At 37.3% G+C, this 27,889-nt stretch overlaps 1 protein-coding gene across 6 annotated transcripts in view; it reads right to left on the bottom strand.

The window, feature by feature from the left end:
• Nucleotides 1–27,889, bottom strand: part of CNKSR2 (connector enhancer of kinase suppressor of Ras 2) — a 196,942-nt gene that overhangs the window by 131,438 nt on the left and 37,615 nt on the right. For all 6 annotated transcript variants that reach the window (XM_015885338.2, XM_015885357.2, XM_015885347.2 and 3 more), the window contains exons 3-4: nucleotides 21,177–21,379; nucleotides 13,398–13,485 (exon numbers count right to left, since the gene is read on the bottom strand). In XM_015885338.2, the coding sequence (XP_015740824.1) occupies nucleotides 13,398–13,485; nucleotides 21,177–21,379 (291 nt within the window). The remainder of the gene's footprint in view (nucleotides 1–13,397; nucleotides 13,486–21,176; nucleotides 21,380–27,889) is intronic.

The raw sequence follows: 27,889 nt of genomic DNA, 5'->3' as shown, positions 1-27,889 counted from the left end.
ATTTTTTTGTTCTTAATAGCATACTACCCTCACTTAGAGAACAACTCTCCCCTTCAACACCTTGACTATTCCTGAAGAACCTTCTTAAATATCTGTTTATTCACTGTACCCAAAAATTACAGTTATGGTAAGAAACAGACCATATACAAATTTAACATCAACTTTTTTCTACTTCAGAAAACATGGAACACAAACACACACGCACAAATTACAGCAAAGTTTTCCTCCTACACAAGACAATTATTTGCTATTCAGGAGGAATGCTGTGATTAACCCTGAACTCAAACATGCAGGTACAATAAAGAGGAGATGTTTTGCTTTTACCTGTGCTTTGTCTGAAACATGCATATTCACTGAAAAGTTATAATGGAAGCTAAACATTTCACTGTCACCTAACCAAACAAACAAAACCTCAGCTCAAATAGCTGAAGAAGAATAATGTCTCCTCAGTGCACTTCACAGAATCATAGAATGGCCTGGGTTGAGAAGGACCACAATGATCATGTAGTTTCAACCCCTGTGCTGTGTGCGGGGTTACCAACCACAAGACCAGGCTGCCCAGAGCCACATCCAGCCTGGAACAAACATTAAAAAATAGACATTAATAGAGGGGGGCTGCTGGCAAAGTATGAGATGCAGCTCTTTTCCTTATGCTACAAACTCTGTGCTAACTTACATTTACAAAGATGTAGTCAAATATTAGCCATTAGCAGTTTCAGACAGAAAAATTGGACAGTTCTGTCAGCAAAGAAGGAGGATTAGAAGGGGAATATAATGGCACAATTTAGCTGCTAACATGAGGTTTTCATGGTCACTCTTTGCAGCTCTAATTCATGCATCAAAAGTGTCACAGGGCCCTTTTTGGTTCTTTTCTTTGCAGAGATAGATGGAAGTAAGCCAAATTCTCAATAAAAAGGGAAAAATGAGGTCCAAAGCTTTTTTCCAAAGGAAAAAAAATAAAAAAATAAAAAAATAAAAATCAGAAGAAATGAAAAACAGCAAAAACAAACCACAATAATCAGCAACAGGGTTTTTCTGCACTTTCACGTTCAGTATAATTTCAAAACCTACTTGTAAGACTAGCCAGACATGCTACAGTGTAACTGAGATGCATCACTTACATTGTGCTTCTTCCAGAACTTTTGAACTTCATTATTATTTCTATAAAATCTTGGATTTCATCATGTCCCTAAGTAAGAATTATTACATACACTTACAAGTAGATAAACTGAATTAAAGTAGCACTGACAGGTGACAATGCTTCCGAAAGCATGTATCTCACCCTACTCTGTTCCTCAGCTTTGCTCTTCTACCTTCACATGTGAGGTAATCTCTATAAAACAGTTATAGATTTTGTTGTTGTTGTTTCTAAATCAATGGTAATGATGCTTTATTTTTCTAACTTATTTTCTTCTCTTCTTGCTATTATGTCTACGTTTTTAAACTTCTACCCTAGTATGTCTTAGAATTGGGGAAGTGGGTCAGCTAATTATACTGACAATTTTCTTTGGTCCTTTTCTTTCTATCGAAGCTGATTAAATCTCAACTCAGAATGTGAAATACAGAGGTCTAGAAACCTGCCAACTCAAATTACTGCTTATGCATCCCAAGCAAGTGTGGAGGTCATGCAGTTCTCCAGAACTATAACTATGAGATAAAATTTAGAATAAAACACTTCTAATATTGCATGTATAAAATGTATATACATTTGTATGTCTGAGTAAGCATCACACCAAATTACCCATTGCAATTAGCTGCCAAGCACTTCTCATTGTAGTTGCAAAACACTATTTTGAAAACATAATCATCCTTATTGTTATTATTGGCTTGTCCACATCCTGTAGGCATCTCTGGCATTGCATACTTTTTGGCAGTCTCCAGTTCCTATAAACTCCACAACTTAGCTTCAGAATAAAGTTATGCCAGTTCAGAACATAAAATACGCATACAAATGTTTAAGAACAGGGAAAACTGCAAAAAGATGTGTATTTGTTCTTTCAGCAACAACTCAGAAATGGCTCAGCATTCCTAGATGAGAGTGTGCAATAGAGCTGTATCATTGTTGCTTCACTGTATTTCACTGTTGTTCAGATTAATGACTCAGTTATTCACGTACATAGTCATCCTAATTTATTTTTTCCTTCGAGGCAGGGAAATCTAAGCAGAGCAGGTACATAAGCAGGTTATGCGATTGCCAATCTCCTGATTCTCAGATAACATAATAGCCCAAACAAATATTTTGTGAATTTGCACTATTGGAGCATTGCCCAGAACAATCTGTTAGGTGCTTGCTGCAGAGGTGGAGTCAAATGGAACAAAAAGTTGTTATGAGAGCATTCATTTTCAAAGCAGCTTTTGAGCTGCATCTGATGGAGCTGCTCTATTGTCTTCTTCACATGCATTTCTCCACAGTCCAACAAATTTACATGGAGACAATACATGCGTGTGTATTGTACAGGTTTTACCAGTCTTTTGATGACAATATATAGGCAAGATTAGGAACATAATTTTTTTTAATGTTAGTCATGATCAGTTCTATACTTTTTCCATGTCTTGTTTTAAGATGGCAACAGATTTTATGCATTGCTTAAGGACAGATGTCTGATAGTATTGTCGTCACAGTTATTTTGAAGACATGTAACTCTGGTTCTCTATTTGTAACAAAAATAATGAATTACATGATTGCTAAAAGAGAGTTCAGGCCCTCATGAACTGCCAAACCTTTGGTATAGAATATCTCTTGAGCAACGTAGCATTGGCTGGAATTAAGTCAAGCCCTCATTTAAATCCCTTTGCTTCTCAAATTGATTAAAACTGTAACTAAATTGTTTAATACCAGTGTATGTCAAATGGATGGTCTGTCAGTTCTGCTACTTAGAACAATAAGAAATAATTAACTTGAAAATGCTCACATCATAACTCCCAGGCCCCTCTGACTCCCCACACCTTTCAAAACAAGCAGTTCTGTCTTGAAGAAGCTCTCCTCGAGTCTTGGCTCCAGACAGCTTGTGTCATTGGCACCAGGAAGGCTCATTTAGCTTGAATTCTGACCCATTCATTTATGGCAAGAGAAAGACAAGACTGAGATTTACTGGAATCTTCAATGGATGTTTTCATAAAAGTTCTTTATGATCATGATGAAGTCTAAAGTTTTGCCAACACAAAGACAGCAAAACTTCAGTCTTCATAGTAGATTTGGTTATTGTTACCCTTTATTGCTTTTTTCTGACTGAGACAATAGTATATGATTTTCAAATAGGGACAAGGTAAGGTAGACACAATCAAGTTAGTCTTCAACTACTTAAACCAGAAAATGCATGGAAAGTATTCCTAATATAATTGATTGCAGGATTAATCAATGACAGCTTTGAAACAAAAAATTTGATCAATACAATATAGGCTGTATGGTAAAAATGTTGCAGTGTCCCATAAGTGAGGACATCAGAAAACTGAAGGATAGTAGGGAATTCCTAATGTGCAATTTACAGGTATAATTCAATAATTACTGGAATAATCAAACAAAAATTGGTAGCTATAAAGATCTGTTTGAAACTCTCCCTCCCAACTATTCTCCAAAAAAAAAAAAAAAAACCCACAAAAAAACAAACAAAAAAAAACCCCAACAAAATAAATAAATTCTTTAAATAAATCCTTTAGATACTCCCAAACCAAAAAAAGCTAGAAAGCAGATAACATTCTCCTTTGCTAACAGGCAAAGAATTAAGAGCATGACACATACACAGCTCTCCTATTTCTCCTATTCTCATGCTTTGTCATATCTTTGATTTTAAAAGGTCTAGGAGGGCTTTGGATAAAAAAGATAAGGGCTTGAGGATAGTGTTAATTGTGTTTGTCTGGAACAAAGGCAGGGCTGCAGAGCAAGAGGAAACACCTTTCTCTCATCTCACTGCCTAAAATACAATAGAAGGCTGCTCTTAAGCTTTGCAGAATCCCAGCATTTACACAGGTAGTCCTTGACAGCTGCCATATAAAGTTAAGTTTTAAAATTACACAGCTTATAGGTAAAATATATATATATATTTTTAACAAGTGGACTTGTAAGTCAAATATGGTGCTTTCTCCTAGTTTGTTCCTGAGGAGCTGCTCCAAAAAAGTCACCTGTCGTGGCTGTTCCTCCTCCAGACTGCCACAGCCCAGGGAGCTCTACCCTTAACCCTCCCCTCTTCTGCAACCTCTTCCCTGTTGCTCAGCAGCTTCCTAAAAATCATGCTGCTTTAATTATCATCTGTGAGCAGATGAGTCACAGAGCTCTCGTCCCTTCTGTTCACAGTCACAGTTTAGAATCTCCTCCTGTATATTTGCCACTAGCCCTAGCACAGTATGCTGAAAAGCTGAAATCACGTTTCCCTGAATCCTCCCTGCTTCCTTCATCTTTGTCTATCTCTGTCAACAATTCCACCACCTTATGTCCCACAAGCTCACAACCTGGGTGCCATTTCCAACTCCTCTTCACTTCCCACATAAATCCTGTTGATTTTCTTCCCACTGCCATTCAGAAATATTTTTTCTTTTCCAGTTATGCTGCAGTTATTCAATCCATGCAGCTTCTTGACACTGAATTCATGGCATCCTTTCTCTGTTATTATTTCCTGCCTCTCTACTTTTAAGCCAGAGCTCATATATATCTGCAGCAACCCATGCTATCCTCCCCCATCAGAAACATATGTAAAAAAAGACAGAGATAGGAGAAAGCAGATTGGTGAGTACACAACATATACCATACACTAATGGAAGAAGAAAATATCCCTATTGTGAAAAATATAATACCAGCTCTTAAATAAATGCTACATAAAAAGATATTCCCTATGCAATCTACATAAATGCATGCAAAAGTCTGAAGTCTTTCGTTGATTTAATGAAACTGAAATTATTATTGTATTTTTATTTATTTAGCAATTACCTAGCTTACTGAGTACAAAGAATTGCTTTAACGTTATTTAAACAATCTGCGTGGAGTGGCACCTATCACCATAGCAACAGGATGCTTCATGTAAAAATTTAACGCAACTTACATAAATCACCCACAGATCAAGCAACTACTGGGAAAAATTGCTCCCTGGATTAATAGAGATGCAACGTGGGCACTGAGCTTTTTTCTTCCAGATTTCTGAAGTCATTTTCTATTTCCACTCACTTCTGCCTTCTGTTTTATGAAAAGCATAACAGAATCATCTTGCTTTCCCTTGAGATCTGGTCACATACTAACTCTTAAGTATCATAGAATCATTAAGATTGGAAAAGATCAGTAAGACCATCTAGTCCAGCCATCAACCCATCTGCATTAAATCACATTTCTTCCAAAACTGTTTCTAAAATGAACTGGCAGTCTATTAGGTCAGAAATCCTAGCCAGCTTTTCATCACTGGCTAAAGTCATGTTGACACTTGCTCATCTATCTTGCTAGATTCCAAGCGCTCACACAGATTAAATTGAATTTCACTTCAGAATGATTCTTCTACTCAAAGACATTCTCAATAGGTAAAAAGAATACACTGAAACTATCAACAGATGAGAGGTCAGAAACCATAGCAAAAATGTTTCAAATGAGAAAAAACAACAACAAACAAAACAACAAAGTAAAATCACACCTTATTCCACACTGCTAATACAGAAAAATCAGCATCAGGCATTCAAAATGAGCTCTTTTATTTCTGATATGCAAAATACAGTTTGTAGTGAAGGTGTTTTGAAGTTCTTAAGTTTTCAACGTCACCTCCAAAATCATTTAGAGGTAAATAATTTTAGTTTCCTTTTGTTTTTCCTTTAGGTTTGTCATTTAAAAGAACTGTAGTTGATAAAACACAATTACAGAAAAATACTTCATGATGCATAGTGCCTAGGTGGTTATTCTGCCATCAGAGAAAATAACTGAACTTGAGAAAACATAATGGTATTTAGGAAGATGGCATTTCAGGCTCAGCAATGACTCAAACATTTTACACTGGTTAATCTGAAATTCTTTGCGTGTTTTTAATGGATTTAAGGAAACAAACACAAATGTATCTCACATGACCTCCCTGAAATAAAGCTTGACCCTACACTTTTCGTGATCAAAGCTTCTGCAGGCTTCCTAGCAACAAAGTTTCTGTAATTCACCAGACTGCAATGAAATCCTGCTTCGTAGCACCTGCTTACAGAGACTACACTGTCTCTGGAAAAGGAAAATAAGGGTTTCTGAAGCAAAAGTAGTGAAAACTAAGACTGCATTTCTACCAATCTGATTGATATAATCTTAATCCATCATCTTTAATGACTAAATGCAGTTTTTCAAAGAACTACAGAAGAAGCATGGCGTATCTCCTGTCTGCCCCTACCTGAATAGAAAACAGAGATGGCACTTGTCAAGTGCTGGCACAGTGCCCACATAAATCAATTTAAGAAAAAAATAAACAAATACAGGTTCTATCTAAAAGCAACATACGAAACACCTGAAAACACTATTCCCCTACCTCCACACTTGATCTCAGTTTCCACTTCCGGCCACTTTTCCATCAAGTGTGAATTAACCCAAGCAGTCCTTGACCCTTTCACCATCACTTGACCCACTCAGACTCTTTTCCTTAAAAATATTCAACGGCTACACTGGCTTACCAGTATATGCGCAAAAAAGAGTACTCTTTCTTCCTCAAATTATTCTGCTTTTTCTTTCATTGTTCGCCACTGAAAGAGTCCGTTAATCTAAAAGAAAATCTTCTAAACAAATAAAGAATAAGCCGACACTGACACATTCTTATTTTCTAGTCACTAAGCTTCTTATGTACTCAGCAATCTTTTTTTTCTTCACCCTTCCTCCAACCACAAGGCAAATTATTTCTGAAAGAAGTTCATATCCCCATATACTACTATTAAAGTTTTAACCTTTGGCCTACTCCCTTCCTAATTCCATTTTGAGAAAGACTCCAAAACATAAATCAAAAGGCAACAATCTACTAGTAAGCAACCTGGAGAGGAAAAACAACAACAAAAACATTATAGGAAAATTGCAGAAATAAGGCACCTCTATCAGAAAAGGGCATCTATGGCCCACTAGGCATTTATTTATTTTACATTAAATTACAAATGAAATTTTCTATAAAAGAGTGCTATGGAGAAATAAACTACTCTTACTTTGAAAAGGAGCAAAACATTGCTGAAGATTACAAATTGAAGCTGCTTTGATAAACAAGTTTTATATTTGCAGCAATCATTTAAATTCTTCTTTACCTTATACATAATACACTGACTGGTGAATAAATAACTGCATGCGATAATACACATTCTGAAATACCACTGCTTCTGAATACTGCTTTGAACATTGTGCAACAACAAATCTTGCATATCAATAAGGTCAGTTCACATTTCTGTCAGCATGATTTTCAATGAGTTTTAACATTCTTATTGGAATATCTTTTTGACCATATGTACCAAAGGTAGATATTGCCTTGGTATTGTTTTCTGGTAGGGCTTTTTTGTTCAGTTTTTAACCTTTCACTATGCTTGTTTATCTACCCACTTGTATGCTTATCTTCCTACTTATACACTTACCAGAAATGGGGCAATTTGTATTAACTGTGTACTCCACATATGTACTTGAAATTCCAAATCTGGAAAAGCCTCCTTTTTATTAATAAAAAAAAATGTGGGCAGGGATTATTAGCAGGAGAATAACAAAAATTTCCTGAATGCATTTGATAACAACGTTGGAGTAGAGGGAAGAACATAAAAAAAAAAAATTAATTTTCATGGGTGATTCTGAGCACCAATTAATGCATAACAGGTGTAATAAGAAGCCAATCAAATATTCACACCACTTAGCTACTGAAGCTAGTTAAAGAAATCTATGGTAATTAGCTACTTAGCACAACCTTAAGTTCAATGTTTTAAATCCATGTTTAGCAAGTCCCCGAAGTCCTTAAGAAGTAGGACTGCAAGAAGTGAGGAATGGTGATAGAGAAGAGAAACTGGGCTTGTTCAGCTTGGAGAAGAGAAGGCTGTGGGGTGACCTCACTGCAGCCTTCCAGTACCTAAAGAGAGCCCATAAACATAAGAGGAGACAACTGTTTACAATGGTTGATAATGGCAGGAGACAAGGGGAAGTGGTTTTAAGGTAAAGGAGGGAAGATTTAGGTTGGGTATCAGGGGGAAGTTCTTTACTGTGAGAGTGGTGAGGTGCTGAATAGGCAACCCAGAGAGGTTGTGGATGCCCCATCCCTGGAGGTGTTCAAGACCAGGTTGGATGAGGTCCTGGGCAACCTGGTCCAGTAAACGGGGAGGTTGGTGGCCCTGCCTGACAGGGAAGTTGGAGATTCAAGATCTTCAAGGTTCCTTCCAACCCAAGCCATTCTATGATACTGGAGACAGTCCAAAGTAGGAAGCTACTGAAGAGACCTAAATTTAATAACCCATCAGAAAGGAGGGTGGCATTAAGAGAGAAGTACTTGTCAAACAATGCCTTACTGTCTTAAGGGGAAGAAAACAATAATCTAAAACAAAATAAAGCAGCACAGAAGCATAGCATTAGTATGAATGCAAAACAGATTACTATAATAATTTGCAGTGCCCTGAGGGACCTATTCCCAACAGCAAATTAAGTGGTGGGCAATGTGTAACACGCACAGAAAATGAAATGGTTAAACCCAAGTATGTGCCATTCTGCACTGTATCCCAAAGTTGATTTCTAAGTAGTATTATGAACCCAACTTTAAATATTATTTAAAGGTTAAAGCACTAGAGTTAAAAATGTTTGTAACATTGTCTTTTTAAGGTTTTTCATAAACCGAAAAAAAAAAATAAAAAAATATCTAAAATAAATTACAAATTGCTATAAAATAGTGAAATACTATGAGATACTTCATGTATAAAAGAAATTGAGCTCTAAAAACAAACAAAAAAAACAACAAAACAAAACACCAGTTAAGGTGATATCAAAACATTTTGTTTTAGGCATTCAGCCTTAAGAAAGTATAATGAGGATTATCAGTGCGCTCAATGATCATGCAAAAGAAAAACTCAAAGACAATTTGAAATGCTAAGCTGGAGCACATTCATTTTAAGTAGAGATCGATCCACATGTGTTTGGGGCTAGTAATGGAATTTTTCATTATCATTCTTCAGACTGCAGCTCAATTCTGTTCCAGAACATGCTTAAATTTAGCACGTAAATGCTCCTTTTGACTTCAAAGTATGGATTCATGTACTGGACTGCTTCCTGATTGGGAAAGCATGTCAGTTTTGGCAAAGTTAAGAGTCCTTTTTTCCAAAGATATTAAATAGTAACATTTGGTCTATTTCATTTCACACTGAAAAACATACAGAGAAAATTATTTACCTAAGACCATAGCAAATCAGCAATACCATGAATGAGGATGACTTTAAATAAATAAATAAATATGAGCTGATACTCACTGGCTTTCTGGAAAATACTGCAGTCGTTCATCTTCTAACCACTTTGTCATTAATAGTGCGTACCATTAATGAGAAATATAATTATGTATATATACACAGACACATACATACATGTATGTAATACACATACATATATGTGTGTGTGTGTGTATATATATATATGATTTCATTGTTATATAGTTAATGAAAACAGATCAGATGGCTCTTACTCCCTCTTAAAAAGCTGGACAGTGAGTCACGATTACTTCTGTGGAAAACAAGCAGTTCAGCCAAGGGAATAGATGTCCTGTATGTTTTCTATCCTAGAGGACTGACAGCTCAGTAAGGGCACAACTTACCATGGGACAGCAGGTTAAGAAACACTTTGCACAAGAGCTCTCCATCCCTCAAAATAAGAAAGCAGACAGAAGAGGCAGGAAACTGGCATGGCTTGGCAGGGATCTGCCAGTCAAATTGAGGAGAAAGAAAGGCAAGTACAGGCAGTGGAAACAAGGACACATCACCTGCAAAGGTAACAGGGATGCTGTGCCTAATCCCATCTTTGCACATCCGAACATGTGGAACAGATTTTGGCAAGGGATGTTAAAAACAACAAGGGATTCCATAGGTACATAGGTCAGAAGAGACAGACAAAAGAGAGTATGCCTCCTTTGATAAATGAGAAAGGAGAAGTGGCTACAACAGATACGGAGAAAGCTGAGATACTCTATGAGTTCTTTGCCTCAGTTTTCTCTGGCATCTGGGATTCTCACATTTCTCACATCTCTGAACCACACATCCCTGCATTTCTTGGTGGGAACTGGGGGAGCAAACTCCACCCACACTCTGCCCACAGGCAGAGCAAGACTGAGAGTCTCACAAGACTGTATGCATTTGTCTATGGAGCCAGACAACATGCATTCCAGAGTCCTAAGGTAACAGGCCAGTGTGGTTGATAAGCCACTATCCATCATATTTGAAAAGTTGTAGCTGTCATGTAAAGTCCCTGATGACTGGGAAAAGGGAAACATCACTACCATTCATAAGAAAGGGAGAAAGAAGGACCTGGGGAACAATAGACCTGTAAGCCTCACCTGTGCCTGGGAAGATCATGGAATAGATATTCCCAGACTATATGTTTAAACACAAGGGATAAACATGTGATCTGAAGAACCAGTCTGGCTTCAACAAGGAAAGGTCTTCCCTTGGCCTTCTGTGATGGAGTGATGGCACTGGTAGACAATGGAAAGGAATCTGATGTCATCTACCTAGACTTCTGCAAGGCCTTTGACATTGTTCCCCACCACATCCTTATCTCTAAATTGGAAATACTGTTTTGAAAAGGTGGACTATTAGGCAGACAAAGAATTGGTTGGAAGGTCACAGCCAGAGGGTTGTGGTCAGTGGTTCTATATCAAGATGAAGGCCAGGGATGAGAAGTGTCCCCTGTCTTGGAGAGTGTCTTGGGATCAGTACTCTTTAACATCTTTATCAGTTATGCAGATAATGGGGTTGAATGTTCCCTCTGAAAATCTGCCAATGACACCAAGCTGAGTGCTGAAAATGATACATCAGAAAGAAGGGATGCCAACCAAAAGAACACCGATAAACCACACAGGTGGGCCGCTGAGAACCTAATGAGTTCAACATAGCAAAGTGCAAGGTTTTGTACTTGAGTCAGGGTAATCCCAGATAAATACACAGACTGGGAGAAGAACTCCTTGAGAGTACCCCTGCTGAGAAGGGCTTATGCGTCCCAGCAAATGAAAAAACTTAACATGAGCCAACAGCACGCATTTGTAGCCTGGAAGGCCAACAGTATCCTGGGCTGCATCAGAAGAACGGTCGCCAGTAAGACAAGGGAGGTGACTGTTTCTCTCTGCCCTTGTGAGGCCCCATCTGGAGTACTGCTTTCAACTCTGGAGCCCCCAACTCAAGAAAGAAATCAAACTTTTGGAGAAGGTCTAGAGGATGACCACAAAGATGATCATAGGGCATAGACAGACTGAAGTACCTGGGCTTGCTCAGTCTGGAGAAGGCTGCAGGGAAACCTCATTGCAGCCTTCCAGTATTTAGAGGGAGATAAACATGAGGGAAAACAACTTTTTACATGGGTAGATAGCAATAGGACAAGGAAGAATGGCTTTAAACTAAACAAGGAAAGATTTAGCTTCAACATCAGAGGGAAGTTTTTCACAGGGTGGTGGGGTGCTGGAATATGATGCCCAGGGAAGTTGTGGATGCTCCATCCCTGGAGGTGTTTAAGGCCAGGTTGGATGGGACCCTGGGCAACATGATCTAGTACCTGACCTAAAAGCTGGCAACTCTACGTGCAGCAGAGAGGCAGGAACTTGATGATCCTTGAGGTCTCTCCCAACCCAAGCCATTCCACTAAACAAAGGTGGGGGTCTTCTTCCACAGTCATTGTCACTGGCACCTCTGTTGCAGTTTGAGGCAGAGTGAAGATGAGAAGCCCAGCACTATTGCAGGATGGCCAAAGCACAAGACTGGCTAGACATACCTTGGATCTTGCCCAGGCAGTAAAATGCACCCTCGCTAATATAATCTGTGGGGAGGGAGCAGCCCACATTCCATTACCACACCAAAAAAAACATCAATCATATTTGAAGGGAAAAAAAAAAAAAATTCAAAAGAAATTTTCATTTTCCAAATTTGAACACAGAAGACTAGCAACACTGCTCTTCTCAAAATCAGAGAGGAGGAAAGCCCTGCTAATCTTTGGTATTGTATTTACTTATGAAAGCATCAGAGAAAAATGCATTGATTTTATATAAAAAGAAAAGCAGTGTCATCAAACAAACTCACACCAAGGGGACATAAGAGATATTTAGCACAGACCAATTGAGTGACAGTAGACTAGTACTTCTAAAAACTAGAAAAAAAAGAATTCTCCCCAGCACTTCTACTTCTAACCAGCCCACCTTCTCACACTTCTCTAATCTCCAGTTTCTTAGATGTGCACACTCCTGCAAAATTCTCCATACCGGCATTGGCCCTTTCCTCATGCCCTTGATGAAACACCAGGAGAGCCAATGATCTCCAAAGTCTCATCCCTCTGCATGGTGGGCACGGTTGCACCACATGCATCTCTCCTCAAGCACTGCCTATCCCAGCACTGAATTGCAGCCCAAAGCAAGTGGATATGCACACAGAGGGAGGGCCAGCATTTCACAACAGATGGCTGTGACCCACCCCTGCAGCAGCCAACAGAGAAGAATTTATCCTGACATTTGTCTAGAGAAAAGGAATACAAAGCCAACAAGCTGCTTCACAATCTCAGCTGAAGAATAATTTGGGTCCAATAGACATTTTATTTTCTGCTAGAAATAGCTGCAGTAGATAATCTTAGTGGTCTTTTCCAACCTTCCTGATTCTATGAAATAGAACACCAAAAACCTAGTAGAACAAAGGTGTAAGATAGTACCACATCTCTCCACGGTTATCAGTAGTAGACAGATAAGTTGTAACCTCAGAAATACTTGCATCACGGTACAGAACAATGCTTGACTGAATAGATCTAGTTTAATTTCCTAGGTTACTTTTACAGCATTTGACAGCAACATCAGAATGAACTTGAAGCAAAGGAGACTCTTCCTTTTCCAGCAGACAAAGATAGGGACAGTTATAAATCATATTAGAGAGGAGAAACAAAAGGATGCGGTAAGTTCTCTAAAATATACTCCAAAAAGAAGTTCATTAAGCAAGTGCTTCTCAGTGTTGGCTTCTGCATTTTTTAAACAAAGTATGAGCAGAAATGCATACAAAGTATTCTAGCCTGACAGGGACATGGTGAACATGAAGGATGTGTACAGCACAGCCCAAACTACTTTTATAAAATCAGGATGCTTTTTATAAAGCATCTACGAAGCACTAGAATTTCCTTATTACTGTCCAACAATAATATAGACAAAGAATAATACAAGACAGTGTTCACAGGATAACAGTCATTTACTATTAGAAAAGATTAAATTCCTAAGTAGATGCTCACATACCTGTTGTACAATTGTTGTCAGCTCTAGACAGAGTTGTATTACATTATTTCTTGTTACTGAGTAATCTGTCACAGCAGCAAAAGGTGATCTAAGAAGAAAGAAGGAAAAAAAAAATAAATGACTTTGGCATATATCCACTTGTTTCAGTGGTTCACAATAAACTTAGTGCCCATAGAACTTTTTTAATGCAGTTCTTTTCTAGTGATATTAAAAGCACGGAGAATATTACAATTATTAAAACTGCAAATTGCAGGATACATATCCATGGAAAACATTCAACTCTCCTTGTTTTTTCTTCCTTAAGAAGCTCCATTTATACAAGCACAATTTCTTATAGTCTTTCACCGCACTGTTGAGCTACTTTCACACCCAAGAAAACACATCCCACATTACCTTCTGCAGTTGTTTGAGAACACCATTACTAAGGTACCATTTTCACCTCTGTTATGAATGGTACACAGATGTTAATTGCACCAGAATAGTATTTCAGTGATTCACTGGGATTTCCAGGATCATGCCTGATGTCTAATTGTAATTACTGGAGGAGCTCAGAAGAAGTACAAATTTTATCCAAATGAAAATGCCATTTAGAGACAGAGATGGATCAACATTCAAAAACAGCTACAGAGGTTAAACTGGCGGCACAGCTTAACATCCTTCTACACTGTGCCACAGTCAGAAGTGATCAGTGAAATTAAAAGTGTAGTCCAGCGCTTAATGAGGTCACCTACATGTATCGTACACCTTAAACTTCATGTCAGAATGCTTTAAATGCTTGTCTACCAAGAAGCTTGCTTATTTTCTGGAGACACTACTAAAACATATTTGGTTAGTGAGGCTGGCAGTCCTCTGATTTCTGTGTTACAAATCTGTCTTAAAGTATAAACTCAACTTGATCTATTCTGTGTACTCAAGAAGCAGCCAAACACTAGGCAGGGCTGGAATTTTCTGCAAGTAAACAGTTCTACTCCATCAGTGATGCAAATGAGGCTTTTACAGACATTATTACTATCACAAAGATGGCATTTTCTACACCTGCTTCAAACATTTAAAACAACCTCCCCATCCCCCCTTTAAAATTGTGTGTGTCCAGGTCTGAAATCTACCTGAAACCTTCATTTAATAAGGTCATGTTAACTTATGAACTCATTTTTACTTCAAATGAAGGAAATGAAGCCAACAAATGGCATTCTTTTACTTTAAATATGGATGTTAATACAGTTTGATCCTCAAATTACACAACTGGAATCTATTTGACATTTCAAAGCCTCCAGCATTGCTCTAAACAAAATCGCATGGTAGGCTTTGGCTTCTAAAACTGTATGATTTTCTCTCATACTTTTACAATTTAGTAGGTTTCATGGTTCATGAGGAAAATAATGACATTTTTACCAGCACTTCTCTTAGTGAAGAACGTTAGAAATGCCCCAAATAAACTTTGTTGACATTAAAGAGGAGGCAAAGAGACTGAGACATTACTCATTTTTATTACATTGAGGTTTACAGAGTGAAGATTTACTGAAAACAGCATGGAAAGAAGTGACACATGGGTGGCAGCAGAAGGGAGAAGCTTCCTAAGAAACATAATCCTTATTAAAATATTTTGAGAAGTGATTAATTACTTGGAAGGATGACAGGTCCTTGTTTCCTACTGGAGAGGTAAGCAGTCCTCAGGCTAACTCCTCTGTAGTTCTCTGTAGCTAACAAACACTCACATGGCAGTCTCTGCCAATGCTTCTATGGGATATTGCTACAGATTGGACAGCTACGATTGAAATTCCCTCTCCACACCCTCCCCAGCTCAGTCCACTTCACTGAAGGTAGTCTGCAGACACATGGACTACTGCAGTAGGCAACTGGGGAAGCAACAAAGACAAAAGCCTCTCCAAGTATTCACTGTCTAAGGGTACGTATTTTGGTATTACATCCTGAACCTCAATTACAACCATGAAAGTCCAGCAAGACTTGATATAACAAAGCAGTTTCAACATAAACATCAATAGAAAAGTCATTATGGAATCACTGATTTCAGTAATAGACACACTGTAAAACACCAAAAACTCCTCTTCATTAATATCTGATTTTAAAATGCATTATTTTAATGCAGTACAGAATTATTGACAGAACAGATCAAATACAAATGCAGATAAATCCTACATACACCTTTTCAATTGGCTACTAGAGCACCTTCCTTCTCAAGACTTCTAAAACATACCAAGCTAGAGGAATTCCTTGTTTAATTAGACCACTTATCTCCACTTTAAAAATATATATGAATTTCTTGACTAGTCTGAACTATTTCCATCAATCTCTAGTTTTTATTACTTTCTTTCAAAAGTCTTTTGAGTTCCTTGAACCTTCAATTCTCAGGTACTTCTCAGGCACATATGAAACCATATGTATTCTCAGGTACATATGAAACCATATGGTTTCAGTGAAGGAAATTTCCTGTGAGTAACTACAATATTCAATGTGCGTTTTGTACAATTCAGCATTCTTTAAATTAAATAAGAACTAAAAACTATCCAGATATCAAGGTTGTATGTTGTTCCACTTCCTGCTGTGGCATGGTCCTCTGCCCCCTATTACCTTGCCTCTCACAGGCCTTCCAAAAATCTTTTCCACATACATTTCCCTATTCCTTGAATTCTTTACTCAGTTCCTCTTAAAAATTAATTATTTCTGCCCTCAAAAACTCCCAGCAATCCTTTTTCTTTGCAACACCCACATGAAATGCCTTTATAACACCACAACACATGTATGTTTTGTGACCATGCATGCTGGTGACAAGGGAACCTCTTAATTCTTCCACTACGTAAACCCACATTGTGAACCTGCACCATGTTAGACTTTATATATTCATATTCATGTGTTTTAGACTGAAAACCACTTGACAGAAAGTGCATTATTTGAGGGGTGGGTCACTGAAATGTGGTTTCTTTTTGTTTGGTTTTTCATTTGTTTTCCATGTGCCATAATTGCACAAATCAGATCTACCTTGTCAAGACAAGTAATAATCAAGTAATAACAGGACCGTATTGAGTCCCATGAAGAGGAGGCCTCAACATACTAACAGCTTTTGTAAGTAAAAAGTGAGTGGTTTGCAAACATTCAAGTGTAATTCTCCCAATAAACGTTCCTCTCTACTTACTACTACAGAAGAGTCGCACAATAAACATAAATGAGACTCATTCGCTGAGAATGAGACAAAGAAATCCAACTGCACACACTTCATCTACAGTGTAAGAAAATGCATGCACTGTGTCACCATGGTGAAAAGCAGGAGAGCCATTTATGAGTGGGAAATGCATTCTCCTAGCACAGTACCTTTCATGCAAAGCATATTAAAAGAGTGTGCTGAAGGTGACCACCTAGAATTGCTCTTACTTAAACAAGAGCATTTACATAATTGCAGGCTATACTTTGCGCACAAGAAAGCTCAGTAAACAAGCTCAGAGAGCCTATTCTGCTATCCAGACTCACCCACTGAAGCATCCAAATGTCCATAACTTCAGGCACGGATTTGAGCCTACCTTTACAGGATTGAAGTAAACTAAACATACAAGTGCTTTGCTAAATACTAGCACACTTAAGAACACGACAGTACAACTTGCTAACTTGGTGTTCAGAGTAAAATGATTACATGCCATCATCCCGTGACTACTCAGGACAGCAGATCTAAGTTTGCCAGGAATGTCTTTTACTCTAAAATTTTACATTTTGTTACTTCTCTCAGCAACTTGGCCCGCCTCTTTAATAGGACCAACAATTTCTATTTGCAGTAGGGCTTTTTGTTCATCTTGTGCTGTTTTGCTCACACATCAGACTAGAGGTAGCAGTGGTAAATTAATCAAACTCATGTATATTTGTCAGCCTGCCAATTTTTCTCCAGACACAGCTCTGAAAGACTGGAACTCAAAAGCTATTTCCACAAGATCTCTTTGCTCCTATTACTTCAACTTCAGCGTAATCCATAGCTGCAGTTTAAGATTTTATGGGGATATATGCTGGGGTGAAAAACAAGGGATACAGGAGCACTGCTGTGAAAGACATGCTAAATAGCTGCCCAAACAGATGGCTGAGTCAAAAAGTACACTAAAAAAAAAATAAATAAATAAGTGAAAAATCCAATTTCCCCTGGCAAATCCTAATCCATGATTATCAAAATCTGTAACACAATACAACACACAAAATTTGCAGTAGTTATCTAATGGGAAGTTGATTATATTTTTTTAAATTTTTAGAAAATAAATGAGATGTGAGAACAGTACTAGAGCTCTGTCTTAATCATAAAGTTACTGCACTAAACTCCAAAATCGGAAAAGCTCAGGATAGCTTCCTGGAATCACTCTGTCACTGCTTTTCAGTTCATACTTCCCTCTGGACAAAAGCTTTGAAGCTTTCACTGGTGTCATTGAAGATGCAAGTAAAATACAAAAAAAGCAACTTGATTAACAACATAGAGTGAGTTCATAGTGTTTTCAGTTCAATAAAGCCTCAGATGAATGGTACCTAATTCAGAAATCTCACAGAGGCAGTGAACGCTGACGAATACACAAAGCAACACTTGTAAAAAGTGATTTTATGTAGGACTGTAAACACATAAGAATAAAACCTTACCTGGGATTAACAAAAATAAATATGTCTAATTTCTGTTTAAGGGCCCAGGTACCACTGGATACAGTACTGTACAGAAAAATATACTTTTTTTGAGGTTAGAGATCACTTTAAACCATAAAATTGGTTTATTCATTCTTTGAATACACAGTAATGGACTCACAACAGTAATTCTACTTTAATCATACATTAAAGATTTTTTGCTTTGATATACCATAAGTTTATGTTTGGCTTGAGGGACCTACAAGTTTTAGCTCAATTCCTGTTTTTACATAACTTAAATGTCTTTCTTGATTGTGGTTTTTCCTCATGTTTTCTAATGATTTTCTCTAACTATTGAGTTTATTTTTCTGTTGCTTAACAGTACTCATCTTCTTCCTGCATTTATATCAAATAACAAATTTGTAGAAAAGTTGCCCCAACTTTGAAGGTAATATTATGTGCATTTTCACTGACATTCAGAAGATACAAAGGAATGCATTCACAAGAACTGTTGTACATAATCTTAGCAAATTATGCATATTGTACAGAAAGCACTGAGGTTTCAACCTCTTCAGAATAGAGTACATGAACCCTATTAAAGACAGAAGAATTTCCAGGAACCCAGTACACCAGAGAAGAAGAAAGAATCAGAATGATGGAATCAATTACTATTTCAAAGATTACAAGATACAAGAACTACAGGAACAAAGACTGAAAATAATAACTATTATCTAGCTTGAAGTCTGGAACGCCTGGACAGCTCCTCTCTTATTATTATCTAATTCCTAAGAAGTATCACTTCACAGCAGAGACATTTAGACACCAAGTCATTCAGAACACCAGACGAATAGTTTGTTGCTACAGTGTGGAGTATGTATTTCCATCAGCTTAAGAGCTAAGTTATGTGTCAAGTGGAAATACATCATGCTTTCAGAAAAGACTCTCAGTTTTTCAAGGAAGCTCAAATCTAAGCACCCAGATGATCTGCAAAAAGTTTTAAGATTAGGGAAGGAGGATAAAACATTATTAAGACAAATTATTTTCTTGAAGATTTTGTGCATTGAGAGAGTAAAGGGAAGTTGAGGTTAGTCTAAAAAGTTTAAGGACATAATCTATTTCTATGATGACAATTTCTTTGCAGGACCTAACTACTGGGAAGCCATTTTATGCTCCTAAAATTTCTCAGCCAACCTCTCTTGCAAACAGCTTGGTTTCTCTTTTGAAATTTCCAGTTCCTTAATGAATTTAAGCTTGTAGACCTTAAAACCTCAGCAGTAAAAGCTATCCTAATTCCCAGTAAAAACATCTATCTGTGACATACATCTGTAAGTACAGCTGCTACAAGCAGAGGCCTGGAACAAAGAGCATCCTTAGATTAGCTCTGCACAGTGCCACTACAAGAGCCACAGTAAAAGCAACCCAGCTAATCATATCTTTTACACTCTGTTTGATAATTGTACTTGGCCATTATAAGTAGCAAACATCCTATGGAGATATCATAAAGGGAGGGCTTCCTTGACCATCTAGCAAAGCACGATTCATGTGCTATAATCATCATTCCCCACATTTAAAAAACACCACATCACTGCATTTCTAGGCACGGTGAAGATGCTGCTGGCTTCTCCCTAAGTGACCCGTGAGGCAAATCAACAAAGGGACAATGTAGAATTGGCGTTAATATGGAGTGGATAACCCTAATAAACAAGTTTTATCTCCAAATCTCCCCCCTCTCATACCCTACAGATGGAGCTGGTGTTAGGCACCAACCAAAAGAACTCAGATTTGTCCCAGATTTAATAGCAGCAGCTGTGCAGAATGAAATTAAGTCCACATTCCTGACTTTAAATATTTAATATCTAAAATCTTACTATCTCCCCCTAGTGGCCCCAATAGCTGCTTAGAAAAAAAATGTAATAAGCAGCGTGCTGTTGCACTCCAGATGTTCCACCTTCCTGAGAAGGATGCACTCATTGGCCTGCTCTCACCCCAGCTTGGGGGTTTCACAAATAAGGGAGAACAAACCTAAATAAGAAAGCCTCACACTCTCATAAATCAGAAAGGACTTAAAATCTTACAGAAAACATTTGCTCTTAGCACTACATGTTTAGGCTACACAGAACATCAAAAGCACTTCCTCAGAAATCTGAATGAAATTAATACATTGCTTCAAGGAAGCCTCATTTGGACACTAAATACAACACTGTTAAAAGCAAATTTTCACCACTGCTTCCTTCATCTTTAATTTCTTGGAACTTCTGGGTTTGATGAGCTTCAGATAAACACATGTCATTTTGCATTTCACTTGAGAGTAGGACTGACATACACTTTAAAAAAAAAAAAAACAAAGCATTTTAAAGATCTTCCCTCACCAACACTACAACTAACCAGTTCACAGGAACACACTGACACATTAGCATCGGGTGCAATTCTATCTGTTCTTTTTCTATTTCTTGCCAAAACAAGAACTTCTTTTTTCAAAGTTAAATGCAAATATGCATGAAAACCTATCTTTAAATTTCAGACTATTGAATGTAAAATATCATTTCCAATTCTTAACTAGCGGTCTTTATCCATTATCCACAATTTAAATGAGAAAATAATCAGTGTCTTTTCTAAACACAGTGAAGTCCCAAACACTGATATGCCTATGCAGAACACACTAGCTATTATTAGCTAGAAAATAAGTCCATTTGTCTGCATCTATAGTTTCAGAGGCATTGTCCTGTGGTTTTTAAAATAAATAAATAAATAGAATTAATAATAATTAAAAACACAACCAACCTACCCTGCAAGAATACACCCACACAGAGTAAAAGTATATATTTACACCCACATAATGAAAAGTATGACTATAGTTAATCAGTTTTATTTTGTCAGAGCAAAGAATCTGATTTATGCAGGGAAATGTATTATTCTATATTGTTAACAAAATATGCAAACATCCCAATCATGTCACAGCCTGTTCTACACTGTATTTCCAGATATGTGTAGGATTGAAGTGAATTTGGAAGTATTCTAACGCTATGAGAATCATATACTGACAGTTAACTACCAAGACAAAGTTAGAATTTGTAAGAGGATTCTGCTATCATGTAACTGTCTTCATTACGTTTTGTCACAAGGTTGGGTTTTCTGCATGTCTATGAATTGGTTACCTGCAACACATTTGGGAGATTTTACCTGTCCAACCAAGCCAGGAGACTTTTAGCAGCTCCAATGAGATCCACTACTGATGTCAGAAAGTCATTTGGTAATTTGCGGCTGGTCCTTCCATCATAGTGACCACTCCTCCTCCTCCCAGTGATGAAGTTCTGAAGATTTTTGGCCGAGGCATTCAGCTTGTGAGACAGAGTCCTCAGGTTTTCGGTCTCCAAACCATAGTTCTGAAATTAAAAAAGAATAAACAGAGAAACTTAGCTGTGCTGCTGAACATGAAGTACTAAGAAGAGCAAGACTGATCTGCTTCAAAACTTAACCGTTCCTAATAATTAGGTATAAATACATCCACTCATTAGATTTTAAATGTATGGCATGTTCTGTTTCTAAAGTGCATAAAAATAGAACAAAAGAAGAACAAAATTATGAGTGATCTTTTAGCTGGTTTAAGTGCACTAAGAAAAAAAAAAAAAAAAAAAAAAAAAAGACACAACATTTCTTTCTAGTCTGGAGGTTTGACTTTCCAAGCAGTAGACCCAATGGTTCTCTCAGTAGATCTGACAGTTACAGATTTTTGCCTTCAGTCTCATGTAAGAAAAGAGGGCTTGCAATTAGCAGAAGTGAACGGTATGAACACAGCATAATACATGTTTATTACCCTTTTTTTTTTTTTTTTTTAATTCTTGTTAGCAGCAAAAGACCAGCATAATCACAGACCAAAGGACACAGTGCTACTTTGCTCATAGTATGTGTTGCCAATTTGGAGCTGTAAACTTTGCTTCCATTTAAGAGGCAGTTCCTTAAGCTGAAATTACAGTCCTCTACTATGCAGCAGATACAGAAATAATTATGCAGAAATATTAACAAATACCACTTGAATATCCTTCAAATATACTGAAATGGCACTAGAGAATGTGAATATCCTAGTTTAATGTTCTATTACAATATATTACAGAAACATCAGCAATTTGTTAGTTCTAAAATAGATTTGTTTTCCTCACAAACACAAAGAACACTAGCATTATTCCAAAAGAGATATTTTCTTCCTATTTTAAATAAATATGCAACTGTAGAGAATTTACCTTGCCACAAGCAGATGGGACTACTAAAAGTGCTCCTTGCCTAAAACACATCATAGGGTTATGATGTGGCATGGCTTCAACTTGATGTGAGGCAAAAGCTACTCACTACTATCCAAGGTGGATGAAACAGGATGCAAAAAGCCTCAGCTACATACAAAAACACATTTCCTAACAACACCCCCTATCTCTCATCCCAGACTCCCTGGGTCATTAGTATGGTTTGGTTAACATACTAATCTGTCTATGAGGAAAAGCGATGTGTTTACCAATTCCAGTCTAGGACTACTAAAGCTTATTCTTCTTCCCTACAGGCAAGGGGGGAGGGGGTAGTAGAATAAAAAAGGTTATTTACAATGGTTGTCATTCTCCTAATCCAAACCATTTACTAAATCAACTTATCTACTCCTTAATTATGCAGGGACTCCAGGAAGATTATACTGACGTAAGACCCAGTAAACACAGAGCCTCTAACCTTTCCACAGTTCTAATCCCAGGGCAACACTGAAATACTGTGGAAAGGAGAGACTTCAGAATATGATTGGGCTGTATCTCCCAACTACATCCTTTTGACGCCTGTAAATCAGACACAATAAGGAATCACTACACTGTCAGTTACCTTTCTCAATTTGGGACTCAGCTTAAGAGGGAAACAAGTAGATGCTAAGGGTACATTTTGAAAATCTCCACTGCAGTTTCTGAGAACATCACATTTCAGCCAACAAAAAGCTTTGTGGGAATATTTATAACTGCGCAGTTTCTGTGTAGGTGCTGTCCTCTGCCACTTCACTCAGTTTCCAATTAGATATTTAGGCAATGACTTTTCCATCATGTAAATATTCTATAGCAATTATACAATACATAGAATTAGGCTATAAATTAAAAATTTACAAGATGAAAACAATAGATTATGACAGAAAAGTAAAAGATACTTTGTCGTGCAGTTAAGCAGCTCGTAATTAATGTTATTAAATCTGCCCAAATTAAAGAGATAAACATCAAATAAAAATAAATTTGTTTTTGCTGCAGTTTAATATGGTTGCTGTGGTTGAAAGAGCTTGATGAAGATCTAGGACTTAGTAGGAATAAGCTGCAACAATACCTACAAATAAAACAGGTTGGTGTTGTTTTTTTTCTAACCGCACACAGACATATTCTCTTTCCTTTCTCAGACACCTTTTTTTTGCAGTAAGATATGTGGAAAGGACAATGTTAATGAACACAAAGTATGTGTCCAGATACATTCACCAATAGCGTATGTTTTCTTTAATGTAAAAAACAAAGGGGCTCAGCTGGTATCTAAGCTGCATTCAATTTAGTCATTCATTAGGAGTGGTGTTGATTTTGGCACAGCCTCCAGCTGCATATGTACGAGACAGACATAGGCAGAGATGTGAAACATAAATAAAAATTTCAAGTAGAGTATACAATGGCTGCTCTGAAAGTTTTCTTCTTCTTTCTTCTAAAACAGAAGAAAGCCTTCTGTTTTATTATGTTGGCCCTTGATGTCAGAGGTGGATGTTGGTGGTATAGCAAATAGAGGCTGAACCTTACCAACAATATTCTGCTACATTTTACTGCTGTGTGATAGAAGGCAATAGAGAGACAGTATGACACAATCGCATCTGACATGGAAGTACAGATGAAGCAAAGGGGGAACTAAATTCCTCTTTGCAGAAAAGATTGTAGCCATTGACATTTGTTGACACTTATAATGTTTATGGAAACCCAACAGTTGCTGCAAGCACAGTGAGCGCAGTAGGTGGTGTGTTTCAGCAGCAGCAACAGCAGATCACCTCTGCTAGTGCAGAGTTTTATAAGTTCAGCATGCAGATTCTTGTTCAGCACTTGTGAAACTGCACAGCTAATGGTGGTGACTATTTAAAAAAATACAAATTTAAAAAAAAAAAAAAAAAGAAAAGAAAAGAAAAGTGTTCTTTAACTGAAAATTTGCTTATCAAATAGAGTCTCTTGGTAGCTCTGGTAGTTTCCATAGAGGCATTACTTTTGGAGCAAGCTACACAATTTTGGGCAGCTCTCTTTAATAAAGCCTTCAATGAGAAGACTCCTACAACAGCAGCCAAGCTAACAAAATCCCCATTTCATTTATCATTAATATTTCTGGTCCTCATAAAAAAAATAAAAATAAAATCCAATGTGTTATGTGTTCTAATATTGAGGAAAATGTCCAAATAATAACTGCCAAGTTCAGTCATAATTTATATGTGGTAATATACCATTAACAATATGCTTCCTGTAGAAATAGTGTTTATCTCTAAGCAATGTAAAAAGATAATTGCAGGCAAAGAAGATGACAATTATTTTGTTTTTCCCTCCTCTGCATTTAGTCCGCACTAACACAACTTACAGTGTCATTAGCCAAGATTATAAATTTATAGTCATTAAAAGAAGCATAAAGAAATCTGTGCGCTTGTAGAGATTACTACTATTGAGGCAAGTCTATACATTTCTTTCTCAGTGAGGGGCCACAAAGGAAGAACGTCTTCAGAGACTCTACACCTCAACAGAAATGGCTCTAATCGCACCTTTTCTCGCAATCACAAAACAAGAACTTGATGAAGCTAAGCCATGCAGTGTAATAGCTTGTCAGCAGGAGCTCAAGAGAAAGGTGGTGGGAGCTATTAATAGGCATTTTACCTGCTAATTACTTTTCTGTGGATTCACTTGGCAGTGTCAGTGAAGAATTGTAGCTCTTTTCTTTGCATGCTGACAAGCAGCAGCTGTAATCACCAGTGATGAATTTTGATTAGTTTTTATTGGTGGAAAGAGACAGCTTAGCCCTGTCTCTGCCTGTCCACCCTTGCATCAGCATCACAGGCTAGAGAGTTAAGTTATCAAATTTTGGAAGCGAAATGAACTTTTGGGAGCTAGTTTGATCAATAACTAAAAAAATGAAAACAAAAAATAAAATCAGAGCTCAATTTCTTCTTTTGTTAAATGCACCTAAACCTTGCCAGTAGGTAAGCACATCTCACACTTAATACCGATTAGAGAGTATTTCTATCTCTGTTGGCTCAGACGCGGCGACTAGAGGCTGCTGACATACCTTCAGAGTATGTCGCCACTGTTGTGGTGCAACACAAAGACATCCCCGCTAACTAAAAACATCAGCTTCAAATACCAAGAGAATTCCCTATCCGAATTCACTACAATATACTATATAGATATACTCACAGTCCCACTACCAGATCCGAAATCTCTTACAACATGTGTCCTGTTTAGAACTTTTTATGAAGACACAAAAGCCTATATTTCCCTAAGCACAAGGGCCACATTACGTTCAAGAACATCATATGATTCCTACAAACAATCCAAGAGTCAAAAATGAGCATATAGTTCTCTCTACCTCACTTTAAATAGTTGGTTCTTCTCTTTCAGCCCAGAATGCTGCTGGAAACCATATGGAGCACAAGGCATTACAGGACCAGTGTTGATTCTCACAGAATTGGTGCAAGATGGGAACCAACAACACTGCAACACTAGTGAAGTGGGATAACAGGAAAATAAGACGAGCACAGCAGACACCAGTGCTTACTTCAATCAGGTCTGCTGCTCCCTTGGAGAAAGGCTGCTGTGACTGTACAAACTACAGAAGTTAAAGGATTTTTGTTCTGTGGCAAATATTTGTCACCATAAACGTTATTTTTTAAAGGAAAACAAAGTTGCAACCTCCTGAAAAGACAAATATTATAGTCTAGGTTGCTATACTGTATAAATTACAGTGAGTCAGGAAATAAAACTTCTCAATTATGCCTGGTATCTCCAATTAGTTTGGACAGCAATCAAAAGGATGAATTCAAGTTTTATTTCTAATACAATTTTTCTCCTCCACTTACTTGCAGACTGATGCAGAAGCTGTAGGTGAAAACAGCATTGGGCTATAGAAGTGGACTTAAGATATCATCGGTCATGTTTACATTTGTTCTTCACTATTTTTCAGGGCTCTTGTCCTCCGAATATAATTTTTGAGATGCACATCTACATGTAATATTTTAATTGCTTCTAAGCATGCTAACTGGAAATGGTAAAGTTCACAGTCCTCTTCCTGGGAAGCCTACAGAAGTTCTTAAATACATAATCAAAACTGCATAACGTGGATACCATGGCACATGGCAGCCATTTCAAAACCATGCCTCAAAATTTGTAGTGGCTAAAAATTTTCCATGAAAAATTCTAATCCTCTTCAGAGTTGTTCTTAAACTAAATAAAATCCATCCTCTTCTGAACCTCATTCTCAAAAGCATTTGGCTAAACACATCCCACAAATTACGAAGCAGTTTACCAGATCAAAGTTGTGAATGACTGAGAACACAGCTTGTCATATGGATGGTGCCTTATGTAACTTTATACCTCATCAGCTCTGCCTACAGCATTTCTACATATATTTCTAACGACCTTTCTTCCAGAATTATGAAATGCCAACACTAAGGTTATCCCTCCTTCGAACAGAACTGACATATGGGACAGTTTAGACGTGTACAACACACAATCCATACAGATTTCATAGATAGAGAATAAACAGAAAAGGAAACAATGCCAGAGAGTTCAAATGACACTTATTATATACTAAAGTTATTAAACATATACCAATTAAAAGACAAATGATATCAAAGAATATAAATATTTGTCCTAAGTGCAGTCAGAAAAAAAAAACAAAACAACAACAACAACAAAAAAAAACACAAAAAAAACCCACATCAGGTACACGTCAGCAAGAACTCTGCAGAGCCCAGTAAAGATTAATACTAATCATTATCATCGCTTTTCCTGGGAAAAAAAAAAATAAAAAAATTATTTTTCCACAACACAATCAAGTAACACATCAAAAAGCCAAGCCCTAGTTACGCTTTGTAGCACTAATAGAGCAATTATATAACTATGCTCCTTACTCTTATTCAATCAGCAAATTCTGCAAGACCAAGTGCTCATTATGTTTTCTTTGTTTTTCTACTTTCTCATGTAATTTTGTCCTTAGTCAGCCAGGTCCCGATACTTCTCTAGAATTCAAAATAACAGTTACATATTCAGTTACGTGCAGTTCCAAATTCTCAAACAGCTAAGGAAATAAGATCAGTCCTTTTCAACTGAGGCATCTATTTTGCACTAGCCCAAAACTCAGAATAACCCAAAGACAGGTCAGAGGAAGGACATTCATTCCTTGCATATGGACATATTTACTGCCTTTGGCATACCACAGGGTTTACTTCAGTTCTGTAGAAAAGATCTACTAACTAAAGCTACAAATACTAGCTATCAGACAGACTTTAGCTCATTAGTTTTATCGATCTGGTTATGGACCTTTGATTGAGGATTTCCTTCTTTGCAGTAAGTTATCTCAGGCTGAAGACAAGGCAGCAGATGATAGATAAGTAGAACTTTAACTCACAAAGGGCAAGAGAAAAAAGAGTAAGTAATTTTTCTACTATGAGCATGCAGATTATTAGCAATAAATCCTAACTACAGCATACACAGATTTTCATTCTGGAATGAAGCATTCCTCATTTAGCACTACAAGGATTAAGTCTAATATTCACTATTACTGACAAAGTAGCTCTAAGATTTGACCAGTGATAAGGGCAAAGGAAGGGATTTTTGTGTGAGAAATGGCAAGAAGATGAAATTAAGATGAAAAACATA

The sequence above is a fragment of the Coturnix japonica genome, chromosome 1, assembly GCF_001577835.2.
Source record: "Coturnix japonica isolate 7356 chromosome 1, Coturnix japonica 2.1, whole genome shotgun sequence".
NCBI lineage: Eukaryota > Metazoa > Chordata > Aves > Galliformes > Phasianidae > Coturnix > Coturnix japonica.
The sequence above is the reverse complement of the archived record's forward strand: the minus strand, read 5'-3'. Positions and strand labels throughout refer to the sequence as shown.